General features: G+C 33.6%; 1 protein-coding gene across 1 annotated transcript; it reads right to left on the bottom strand.

Annotated features, from left to right (window-relative positions):
• Positions 1 to 2,691: 2,691 nt before the first annotated feature.
• Positions 2,692 to 3,441, bottom strand: LOC129743237 (uncharacterized). The gene has a single exon (XM_055735215.1). The coding sequence runs from the start codon at positions 3,439 to 3,441 to the stop codon at positions 2,692 to 2,694; it is 750 nt and encodes a 249-aa protein (XP_055591190.1).
• Positions 3,442 to 13,481: the final 10,040 nt, after the last annotated feature.

The raw sequence follows: 13,481 nt of genomic DNA, 5'->3' as shown, positions 1-13,481 counted from the left end.
ACCGAGATCGAGGCGGACCCACACAATTTCCAGATCATCCCAGGAATTGTCGTCGATAGACACAGCTTGCAAAGTTGATTTGATGGCCAGTAAAACTTAGGGTGGTCGGATTTACCGGTTTTTTTCAAATCCGGTATTTCGGTATTTGGAATTTTCAAAACCGATAAATCCGGTAAAACCGGTATTTTTCAAAGTATATCGAATTCATGAAAAGGTTTCGTCTAATTGCAGTAGTAATGGCATAAAATGCGCAGAATTTATAACGCAATAGATTTTGCAACATTTCCATTTGAAAAAATATTGCATTAAGCCTTTAAATTATCACTTTGTAATAAATCTAACATCACCCTCATGATAATCATGATATTTATCATCGTCATTTTATTATTTTGATTTCACATTGAGGATGCAGAAATAATAGAAGTTTCATATAGTTTGCGACGAATTTTTGTCCTAAACTCTGAAGAACAGTATTGAAGAATAGATTTTACAGATTTAGTAAAAGTTTTTATAGTCTTTCATGAAAATGATACGAAATTTGATATACAAAAAGATTTTCCGTTAAAAAATGACTTAATCAATTACCAAACAAAACTCAAACACTGTCACAAAGTTTTTGGTTGACTCACAAAATTACAGATGATTGTGGTCTTAAATACGGATGTTTTCCTCGCAACCTAGGTTGTGATAGCATTATGTTTGCCTTTCCAAAATTAAAACCAACAAATAGAAAACAAAATCTTTTGAAAAATCAGTCAAAATTCAGCAATAAATAAAGTTGTTTGGATCTGATTCATACTTTCTTCGTTGCTAAATTTATAAAAACTTTTTTACTGCTTTGTCGGAAAAAGAAAATGCTTCAACAGCATTAAAAATAAAAACAACAGAGTTTCATCAATTAACTTGAAAATATTGATAGAGAAATTTCATATAAATATTTCAACATGTGTTTAAATGGCTCTATTGAAACATTTTAATTTTAAAAACAAAGTAGGAAGTTTCTAATCAACATTTTTGGTTTTTAATTTTTGAAAGCCCTTCACCGTTTAGAACGATTTTGAGAAACTTGGCCTGTTTATAGATAAAACATGTTCGCATCTTTTGACCAAATTCCAGTTTTTCAATGAAAGCTGTGATATAATCAAGCAATCTTAAATTTCTTGTAGCTGCATCTTTTTTCAGTCATTGTTAACTTGTACAGTCTTGAAATGTTGTGAAGCGTTAGTTCGATAGCTGAACTGAAATGTGTAAAGTTTCATGAAAATATTTCATCTGAGTGAGAGATGGCAGCTTGTCAATGCTTTTACAAACACCACTCTAGCTTTAATTCAAAAAGTACATCGGCAAGTTTTAGCAACAATCATATCTCACATTCTCAACCTTGTAGCAAGGCTTATTGAGCTTAGAGTTTGAAACTGATTAAACAAAATATAAGTATTTGTACTCATACATATTTGGTAAAAAAAAACATTTAGTTGTGTCAATTTTATTACAGTGCCGTTGATGAAAAGATGATGAAAAGTTGATGAAAAATTTACCGGAAATCCCGGTTTTTTACCGTCCCAAAAGTCGGTATTTCCGGTATTGGAAAATGGACGGTTTTACCGGTTTTACCGGTTTCGATAAAACCGGTTAGACCACCCTAGTAAAACTCCGCCTCCGGTTGACTTCAGACTGTTACTGGGGCCACGATCGCAACGAAACACGACATAGTCAGAACTAAAAACCTGACTGGTGAAGGTCCTGGCGTTCAGCCATGTTTCGGTTAGGGCAATAACATCATGGCAGCAGCAGGAAGAGGCCAACAAATACTCATTAACGCAAGAGTTAATGCCACCGACGTTTTGGTAGAAAATGCTAATATAGTCACGCCGTCCAGAAGGCATACTGGGTAGTTGTTCGCTGGAAGGTAAAATTCCATCACCAAGCGGAAAACTAATCGGAACTGTGTACTTGCCTGCGGAGGCAGGCTGAAGAACCCCGTCACCACAATCGATCTCAGGGCCGGGACGACTGCTGACGGTGGCTGGAATCAGCGCGACTGAGTCGATGGGTTCAGGGGACTCCCGAAAGCCTGATTCGTTGCGTCCCGGTGTAGTTAACCCAGTAGAGATGGTGAAGTTTACTCCTGACGTTTCCATGCATAGAACATCTTGCCTCACTGACGGGCCAAAGTGAGGTCTGCAAAGCGAAGGGCAATGACTGGTCGGATAAAAGGGTGAACATGAGTACTTGCCTGCATGCACAGGCTGGACAGCCCCGTTGCCTTCTTCGAACACAGGGCCGGGACGGCTGTTGACGCTGGCGGGAAACTGCGCGACTGTGACGAAGGGCTCAGGGGCGTCCATTGTGCTGAGTTCGGTGCGTCCCGGTGATCCGATCGCCATATGTTCAGATAGTTCCTTTGGCGAGTGGTTGTCAGGTGTGTTAATCGGCATTTTTTTGGAACATTTCAGGTGAAAATCGAGTTGGAGAGGTCTGCAAATTGAAGGGCAGTCACTGGACGAATCGCAAAATAAAAAAGAATACTTGCCTGGCAACGGCGGTTGGAGAGCCCCGTTGCCTTCTTCGAGCACAGGGCCGGGGCGACTGCTGACGCTGGCTGGAAACTGCGCGACTGTGACGAAGGGCTCAGGGGCTTCCATAAAGCTAAATTCGGTGCGCCCCGGGGATCCAAACAGCAGATGTCGATCATTGAAATCGTGGGCGAAACTGATTGTTTCGGTCGTAGTTGACGAACTCCCGGAAGCTCAGTCCGTTTGGCCAAGTTTCAGGGTCTAAGGCCATATCCTTAAGCTCGAGATCAACGCCAACTTTGAACGACACAAAGCGCATCGTGCTTGTATCGGTGCCTTTGGATACGAGCTTAACCACTTGCATGGTATCCGTTTGTAGGTTGGCCTTAACCATCGAGGCGACATCGTCCTCGCTCACATCTGGTTTGATGCGCGAAATGTATAACCAAAACAAATTATCTTTTTCGTTGCTACACATGGGAACAGAGACAACGTCGGAAGAGGATCGTTTTGCACCCAATTTACACGGTTCGCTTATCGGGGCATCTGGAGCACGAAATCTCTTAAGTGCACGACGATAATCAGGACGGGCAGGTGTCAGTGTAGGGATTGGAGTGGGTGGTGGCTTAGCACAAGCTTGTTTTATTTCGGAACGAAGTTCAGAAATTGCTTCTGTAAGTTGAGTAATTCCATTCTTTTCGGGAGGGGGCGCAAAGGCGAGGCTACGAAAGTGAGCGTTTTCGAAAAGCCCAGCACAGTCGTCGCACATCCAGAATGCGTTTTTAGAAAGCGATTTCAAGCTACGGGCTGCAGCATTGCTGACGCTAACGCAAGTGAGATGGAATTCCTTTCCGCAAATACCGCGGCAGACCATGAACTCGATTCCATTGATCGTGCCGCAACAACTTGAGCATGCTTTCGCCATAATCGCCCGGAAGGTATGCAATAGGCAACGAAGAAATTGAATGCAAGTTTTAGCTTTCAATGTTCCACGCCAGGTGTCGCTCCAGTTACAGAGAGAGAGAAAAAAACTCGTAGGACGTAAACAAATAAAGCCTTCCTAGAACAAAACCGGCACTCCAGGTGATAATCACGGCACGAAATTTGCACACTTCAAATGTTTTTAGGGACAAACTAAAACAATGTTTAGTCGAACACGCACATCAATAAAAGCATAAACACTTATTTACGTATTAAAAAGAGGTATTTTCATAAAAAAGAACAGTTTAAAATTGCTAAAAAATATCACATAACAACAAGATATATCAGTGTTGCCAAAAAAAAAAATAATTAAAAAAACATTGTACAGGTTGGAATACTCTATGTGGAAGGGCTGAAATAGGCATTAACAGCTACCTACGAAGTTTATAAGAAACTTTAGATAAAACCTATTGAGCTTAAATCACCGTAAGTGTACCAGAACTTTCATCATTGAGAATCACAAAGTGATATCATCTTCTACAGGTTTGCGCATAGTTACGTGAAGCTAAGTTGTTGATTGAGGTTAGGAGATCACCATCAGTTCCCGAACTGTTTATCTAAAAGGTTCTAAAAACCGTAATTTGAGAGAAATTGTAAGTTCAGATGGTCATTAATCATATTTTGAAATGTTATCAAATAATTATTATATTTAGGTCGAAAGATACAGCAGTTTGTTTGAAAAGACCACACAGTAATAGCATTAGGTGTGGCGAACACTAAATAATTGTGAGTACGCACAACATTCAATATGTTAACCTCAATCTAAATATAAAACTCAAAAATTTCAGCTTGAGCTGTACGACTGCTACAAGACTTAGTTTTCGTCACGCATCGATCCGAAAAATACACCTAAACACTGAAAATTTAAATAAAATATTTATCAGTTATTTTTAAAAACTATATGATAATGCATTTTAAATCCTTTTGTAACAAAAAAAACTTACTTTCATCGATAGTTGAAATCTTTAAATTAGTAATAAAATCTTGTGAACTTAGCTAAAGATTGCAAAAGTTCATCCGCATGTATCCGGACCGGGCAGATCCTGGCTATTTTAGTTAAAACCTGGTGAAATTTGGGCATTTTGTTTTCAAATTTTCAAATCAAAATCCAGGAAATACCCGGGGAAGAAATACCCGGGGAAATCCAAGACCTATTCAACAAAAATTTAAGAAAATCACTTGAATTATTACTTTTTAATCGGAAAACATAACCAGATTTTGAATCATATTTCAGGTTCCCACAAAAACCGTTTATGTTTTGCCTTTCTTTCAGAAAGGTATAGTTATCGGTCGATTTGGGAGATCATTAATTATGGGTCTTAGATATACCTTTATAGGTACCTATCGAATCAGCTCGACGAGTTCAGACGATGTCAGTGTATTTGTATGTATTGGTGTGATTTTTTATAAACTTTGTCACTACGTTTTTGCGAAACTGGGAAGTACAATAAAAATGATTTTTGTCTTAAAAAATTTGATTTTTTTCCCTCTTCAATGTATAAAAGAAAGAAAAAAAAACAAAATAGTTTGAAAAATAAATTTTCATAGTAATTATCATCAAATCATCACTCCAAAAATCGTGTCAATTGGCCTTGCTAGCCACAACCAGCAATCACTAAAATCAAGATTATCGTATATATGACGTCAAATTATACGTGACGTCATAGATACGCGCTTGCTATCTAAAAGTATGGACCTGTCGATGTGTGGAAGGGAGAACAGACAGGCTTCACTCCCACTCAGGTTTGATGTCATCGTGACAGAAACCGTGTAGGAGGAAGACGACAGTTCTAATTTACCCAGCTAATGGTTGTATTTTTTCATTTTAATGGTTCAGTTTGAAACCGAACCATTTCAAAAATTTCGGAACCGAAGCTCCAAATTATTGAACATAAAAATGTTTTTCACCAAGGGGTACGACCCCGAAATTTGTGACGTCGTTGGTGAGTACCTCATGCCCACACTGCATGGTACGAAAGCGATAGTAACTTCGCCCAACATTATATTCAGGAACAGATTGCTCTGAGAAGGGGAAAACAACACGGGTACGCGGACGATGTATGCACATCCTCTCATCTTCTCACGTGCCGTTCGTGCTTACGAAGCTTTTTCTTAAGCAGCAACGACAGGAGAGTATTTCGCCCGTGAAAGCAAATTAAATCTAATAAGACAAATGCTACTGAATCCTCTCGAGCTTTAAGCTCTCGAGCTTGTTTTTTTGTTCCCTTTTCTCTTCCTCTCTTCAGATCTAACGTGGCGTTGTTGTTGTTGGGGTTGGTGTCTAGAGAAAAACGATGACGGCTTGGAGGTCAATCTGAACTTTCACTTGCTGAAGCCAATGGAAGATGACAACCAAACAGTAGCGCCACCAAACCCTCCATAGTAGAGTTTGAAGCATTTGGGATTTTTTTTGGAACATGCATATAAAGCTAAAAAGCTAATAATCATTATTGACAAAGTTGAAGAAACAGAAAAAAAAATTGACTAAATAGACCAATTTGACGAAATTGACAAATTTGACATAATTCATTGATTTGACAAAATTCACTTGATTGAAAAAATCATAAAATTGACAAAATTTATAAAATTGACAAAATCGAGAAAATTGGCAGAATTGACCAAATTGACGATGAAAAACTGGATTAAAATTCACTGAATTGACAATATTGATAAAACTGACAAAATTAACAAACTTGAAAAAATTGACAAAATTGACAAAATCGACAAAATTGACAAAATTAACAAAATTGACAAAAGAGATGACAAAATTCACTAAATTGACAAAATTGACAAGATTGATAAAACTGACAAAATTGAGAAAATTGAAAAAAATGATTAAATTAACGATGACAAAATCGAAAAAATTCACTAAACTGACAAAATTGACAAGATTGATAAAACTGACAAAAATCGACAAAATTGACAAAATTGATTAAATTGACCAAATTGACCAAATTGACGAAATTGACAAACTTGGCTTAATTCATTGATTTGACAAAATTAACTTAGCTGAAAAAATCATAAAAATTGATAATATTTATAAATTTGACAAAATCGAGAAAATTGCCAGAATTGACAAAATTGACGATGACAAAACCGACAAAATTCACTGAATTGACAAAATTGACAAGATTGATAAAACTGACAAAATTGAAAAAAAAATTACTAAATTAACGATGACAAAATCGACAAAATTCACTCAATAGACAAAATTGACAAGATTGATAAAACTGACAAAAATCTACAAAATTGACAAAATTGACCAAATTGACCAAAATGACCAAATTGTCAAAATTCACAAAATTGACAAAGATAAAATTGACAAAATTCACTATATTTACAAAATTGACAAAATTGAAAAGATTGACAAAATTGACTGGCGAAATTTACAAAATTGACCCAATTGACCAAATTGACAAAATTGACAAGATTGACAAATTGACAAAATTTACAAAATCGAAGAAAATTGACAAAATTGAGAAAATTGGCCAAATTGACAATGACAAAATCGACAAAATACACTTAATTGACAAAGCTGACAAAATTGACAAAATTGACAAAATTGACAAAATTGACAAAATTGACAAGATTGACAAAATTGACTAATTTGATAAAATTGACTAATTTGATAAAACTGACAAAATTGACAAAATTAACAAAACTGACCAAATTGGCAAATTTGACAAAATTGACAAAATTTTCAAATTTGAAAAAGTTGACAAAATCATGAAAATAGTTAAAATCGACAAAATTGACAAAATCTAGAAAATTGGTTAAATTGACAAATTTTATCAACTAAGAATGCTGACAAAATTATGAAAATTGAAAAAATGACCAAATTAACAAAATTAACAAATTAGACAAAATCAACAAAACAGAATAAAAATCTCAAAATAACAAAATTAAAAATACTACGCTTTCAAAATTTTCAATACTTTTAATTTTCAAAATTTATTCTACCGATTTTCTGCATTTTGGTATCGTATTTTACTCTAGCAATTGAAATTTTGTTCCAATAATTTTATCTATGTATTTGATTCCTCTACTTGAGAGGTTGAATTATTTGAAATACATGGTCAGGCACCTTTTTTCAAATTGTATTCTTAATTTTTATACCCCTTCCATTTTGAAGATATCATATGCTGTAACTCCAAAAGGAGTAAATTGAGTTAGATTATAATGTCATAGAAACGGAATCATACATGATATTCCAGAATCTAGTCATTCAAAAATCTCCAACTAGTTGCAAATAAGGTTATTTATATGAAAATTATGGTCATATAAAAATACTTTTATCCTAATAAAAACTTTGAATCTTTAATTCCTAAATTAATTTTGGATTTATTGCGTATGAAATTCATTAATCATAATTCATAATTCATTTTGTTTTATATGTACCCAAATATCATTTACAGGCTGAAAGAAAAGCTACAATCCACTGTCAAGTGTATTAAATCGGGTTTTTAAATATATCTAGCTTCAAAAATTTTCTTTTTTGGTGACCAATTTTTAAATTTTAACTATGCAACTTTTAATTTTTCGTTTGATTTTCCAAAAAATGTGAATAAATCCGGACTAAAACAGGATATATTAAAATTGGGGCTACCGGGCCTGGCCAAACCTTTCCATTTTTATTTAAATTTAATATTCGAGCAAATCCGGAGTAAAAATGGGTTATCTGGTCAGCTTAATTTTGCTGAACATACCATAAGTTTTTTTTTTGTTTTTTAAAAAAAACCTTGATTTTAGGAAAAAAAAAATTATAAAAATAAATCTATTTCAAAAGTAAGAGTAAAAGATCGAAATTTTGCGGTTAAAATACGATTCTTGCAAACTCGATCCTAGTTAAAGATTTTAGTTTAAAATTTGGTTCTTAAAAACTGCAATATTAATAATGTTGAACAATACGCCAAAACATATGGAATTCCCTGCAATTTCTTTAAGAGAAGAAACAAATTTCTATATCATCAATTACTTTTCATCACAAATCAATGGTTTTTTAAGTCAGTTTTCATTAAGACAAATCTTGCAAAATGAACTAAAATTCTACTGAATTTTTGTCACGTTCAGCTGAATTGAGCAAACGAACTGACTTTGATTAAATTTTAAAATCGAACTAACAATCAGAAATATTAGCCAACGATCTCTTGCAATTTTTATTCCTTACCAAAATAGTCATCTTGATATTTTTTTTTAATTGTGGAACACATTTACAAGCTGAAATTGAATCTGTATTTTGAACCTGGATTCAAAATTTGAATTTTCAATACGTTTTCTGAAATGAGCATAAAAACGGTTTCTGGATTGAGAAATTTGAGCCAAGAATATAGATCAGTTTCAGAGCTCTCAATGATGAATCCATTATCATAATCCGGATGTTTCGGGTTTCAAAGATTATTTTGTTTTTCAATTGTGTTTTTCTTATTCGACTTGCAAATCTTTCAAAGATTATTTTGTTTTTCAATTGTGTTTTTCTTATTCGACTTGCAAATCTAAATTAAAGTAAAAATTTCGAATGATGAATTTATATCGCCATTTTTAAGACTTGTTTTTTTTTTTTTAAATTTGCATGGTTCATAAACTTCGAATCTGAATATGAAATAAAACTCAGAATTATTTTAGTTTTAGAATTTACAATTTTAGTTTTTTTTTTCAAAATCGGAAAAATATTAACTAAATGTAAAAAATGTGTATTAGTTTCGAAAATCATGATTCAAATTTGAAGGAAATGTAAAACAAAACGACGAATTCAAACAGAGCTTTTCATTTCAATTTTTAATGGTGATTCGAACCGAAAATCAAAGATCTTAAACTGGATACATAATCTTAAATATGAAAACTTAAATACAATTTTTGTTGAAAAGAATCAGAATCTCTGAAATGAGTTCAATCTTATTTAATATTCAGTATTCGGAAATAAGTTACTACAAATAAGTAAGAAAATTTTGAAAAGCTGTAGCTGAAATCTGGACCTAGGATTAGTTTTCGAGGTTTTGACATCAGTTCCAAGTCAAGATTACTATCGAATAACTTTACTCCATCATCAAAGTCTGATAAAGAATAATAAATTTTGAGTGTAGATCAGAATAACTTTGGAAATAGGAAAAAAAAATCGGCACTGTTTTGACCAAACTCTAGAATAAATATTTAAAAAAGCTTACAAATCAAGGTTTTCAATAAATGATCAAATTTCTCGAAGACTGCAAGTCATTTTGACCTCTGCGAAAAATAATAAAGAAGCTTTCTAATCGATTACTTTTCGCTATTCTTTAAAATACGGGAATTTTGACGAATTTTGAAAAAAGTTTTAAATTTAATTGTATATCAGATATTTCTCAAAAAAAAAATCATTATTTTGCTGTCTGTTGAATAAATTAAATCCGATTTTTAAAAAACTGTCAAGAAAAATTGTAGTAATATTTAAAAAATATATATATAATTGAAAAAAAAATTTTTTTTAATTATTGTTTCTCGAATTTTGTATGGTGTAGGTTTTTTGTTTCATCAGTTATCAATGAATGCTTTCACTCAAACTTAATTCTTTTCTAAACCTTACTTTTTTAATTTATTTTTTTGGAATTCTGTATCACGACATAATCCGATGAACAATATTCCTCCAATTCACTCGGTCCATGAAAACCATTCTCCAACTTCTCAGACATCCACTTACGCCAGATCAGGCATTTTTAAACATATGATCACTAAATCAACAAAACTAGAGGCGGTAAACAAAATCTGACAAAAGATTCGCCAGGTCGCCTAATTCTTGAAAAAATCAGTCATTAAAATATCTTATCTTGTTTTCATCTTCATATTTTGTAATAATCCGGTCTTTTGACCAATAGGCTAATTTATTAACTTCACTTTATGCTTCAGAAGTATAGCTTCACATCGCTTTATCCGGTTTCCAACGGTTCCCAAAAATTTTAACAATATCACAGTAATGGTCTTTACTTAGCATCCACAATAAGTGGTCGCTCACAGCACTATGAATAAATTGAAAACAAGCTAACTTGACAAGGGGGTTTCTGAAATCAGAAACTCATTAGGGTTTACTCAAAAAACAATAAAGTTGCACTTGGAGCAACAGCGAATGTTTGACACCTGACTCTCTTGAAACTGTTATTGGATGATGTTCCAACCAAAAACACAGTTGAAATGAAATCAAAATCCCGAGAAAAAAAAAAGTTGGAATGAAAGGAGAAATTGTTATAAGAAAGCTACAAATTAGTAATGATGAGCGGAAAATCAATGAAAGAGGAATCATTGATAGGATTTTTTTTATCTTTACAAGCAACGATTTAACATTATTTGTAACGTTACAAAGTTTTTATATATTTTCTTTCGGATCTAATTACTCAAAAACACCCACAGGGAAAACTAAAAATACACAGGAAAAACATAAATCAGATCGTTGTTAAAATAGGAAACAAAAAAAAAGCAAAAGAGCAAATTCAATCAGTTCTCCTATTTAACCATTAAACTATAAATCGTAAGAAAAATTAGGCTATGAAAGAGGTTCTCTTGTTTTAATGATTCATTTTGTATTAATGGTTAAAACGTGTGCAGCAGTCAGGCTTTATAAGGCCTTAGTCAATTCATTGACTATGTTAATTTTCTGAAATTTTTAGAATTCTTGCAAAAAATCACTCTATTATTCTGTCAAACACTTTTAACAATTCTGGATGTTTCATTTTTAGATTCTAGCACAGGAGAAATTTTTTCGACGTAAAAAAAAATATATGACTTGAAAATATTTTTATTTTTTTTTATTTCTCATATATCTCCAAACAAGTAAAGAAAAATATACATAAACAAAAAGATCTTAAAATTTTTTCGCTGAGTTGAAAACTACTTGATGTCTTCTGAAAAGTTGTTCTCAAGCTTAAAATCTTTACTTCGATTAAATTTTAAGATTTTTAAATACGGCTTAGTTTTGCTGAACTGGAATGACAATGACAGAAAATCGAAAATTCCAATCGTGACATTTCGTCTCTATGTTTACTAAAGGCTCGTTATGGTCACCTTAGAGTGGTCCAATCAAAATATAAATTTGGGAGGGGAGAGGGTTGGTAGAAGTAAAATGTTGACTTTTAAACACCTCTGTATAACTTAGGACCACCCTAATTCAGAACCTAGAAAAACGCTTCTCTAGACTTCGTTTTATTTGCCCAACCAATATTAAATTGCTGATGAATAAGAATTTGGTGCTCGGACATACCACTCTTCGTATTTATTACCTTACTATCAACTTAACTGAAACAAATATTGAAAAATCGTACCGAAGCGATATATAAATCGTTTTAGATAACTTCTTCTATGATTAGATTCATTAATTTTTATTAAATTTTTCGATCAACTGCATTTGAAATTCTTAAATCTTAGTTTTTTCGTTGTTGAAAGAACAAAAATGTTTCAAGTGTTTTATCGCTAGAATAACAAAATAACTTTTTTCTAAAATAACAAACGTTTCAGTCGACATGAAATTTTTTTTACGGTGCCTCCGTCATTGCTTCGGATTGACGTCACAAGCCGAAGCTGCATTTCAAAACATTCCCCTCGCACGAAAGGAGTAAAGGAGATAAAAACGAGAGCACTCATTTTCCAGTTGGTGCGGAAAGCACCAGACCAAACAGTCCAAAACAAACCAAAACATTTCCACCAGACTGGCTGGCTGGCTCGCTGGCTGTTTAGTTGCCGGATCTAAATTGACCGACAAAAAAATACCAACACTCAGTTATAGTAACTCATAGCTTCCATAACTCCCTCTTGGAACTTGGAACTCACAAAATTCAACAACAGCCACCTGTTTCGGGGAAGAGTTCCACGTTTTGTTTTCTTTCTTCTTGGAATATTTACTCATTTACTCCCGGAGTGTTTGAAAGTTTTTCTTTCACAAAAGTTTTCGTGTTTCCTGGAAAAATGATTTAAAAAAAAAAACTTTTGAGTTAATGATCCTTTTTTGCAAGGCAATGATAAAAATTCATGATTTAAACTATGAAATAAAGGTACATTAAGTTATTTGAAAACTTAAAGAAATATTTTTTAGAAAAAATTCAAAGCGGTTTCAAAAAAATTGTAATTTTAACACTTAAGTTTAAAACGCAACACGGAGGTAATATAATAGAAAAAATCAGGATATGAATGTCCGAGAAAATATATTGAAGTAAAAAAAAGGAAAACTGTTTGCAAAATATGTCAAACAACCCTCGGGAGATCCGTTGTCATAATTTTTGTGGAACCATACAGACATGAACGACTTGTTAACATTCGTATAACTTTCATTGTTTTACAGAGACTCAAAAAAAGAACGAAAGCTCCAAAGAGAAAAAAGAAGTTCAACTCAAGCATACATTATGTTTTGATGGGAATAAACCATATGAGAAAGTTTTTTTTCAATATACATTCCCTGTTTCCTGTCCCCAATTTCTGCTTCACCGGGAAAACGAATAAAAAAATCAAAATATAAATGCACAAATTTTCAGCCAAGCCTTCGTTCCTTCAAGAAACCCAAACACCAAGGCTAGACTAATTTAAATTTTTCATGATTCCTCGGCAGGAATAGAAGGTTGAACGGGGTAGAGAAAAAAAAGTGATTCTGCACTTTTGATCGCCCTCCGGTGTCTGGCAGCTAGTAGTATGTAGTACTGGAAAAAAAAGTACACGTTACCTCTTTGGAGCTGGCAGAAAAGGCTTCCATCTCATTGGGTGGGAAAATTTCCCACCCCTTTTAACACTTTTCTACTATTCCGATTTTCCGTTTTCGGTCGACCGACAATGTTGCTGATGATGGTATGAGAATATTCGTCTACTCGATTCCAGAAGCAGTTCCTTCTTGATGTTGGATGGTTGGAAAACAGCTGGAGAATTTATGCTTCGATAGTATGTTTTCAACCGGAAAAATGTTGCCCGATATTTCGGAGTCGGAGCAACGGCAAAGCTATTTAGGAACTCGAACGAACGTCCCGGAGCCATTCGAACTCC

Source organism: Uranotaenia lowii, chromosome 2 (assembly GCF_029784155.1).
Source record: "Uranotaenia lowii strain MFRU-FL chromosome 2, ASM2978415v1, whole genome shotgun sequence".
In the NCBI taxonomy this organism is placed as follows: domain Eukaryota; kingdom Metazoa; phylum Arthropoda; class Insecta; order Diptera; family Culicidae; genus Uranotaenia; species Uranotaenia lowii.
This window is presented reverse-complemented; position numbering and strand designations above follow the sequence as displayed.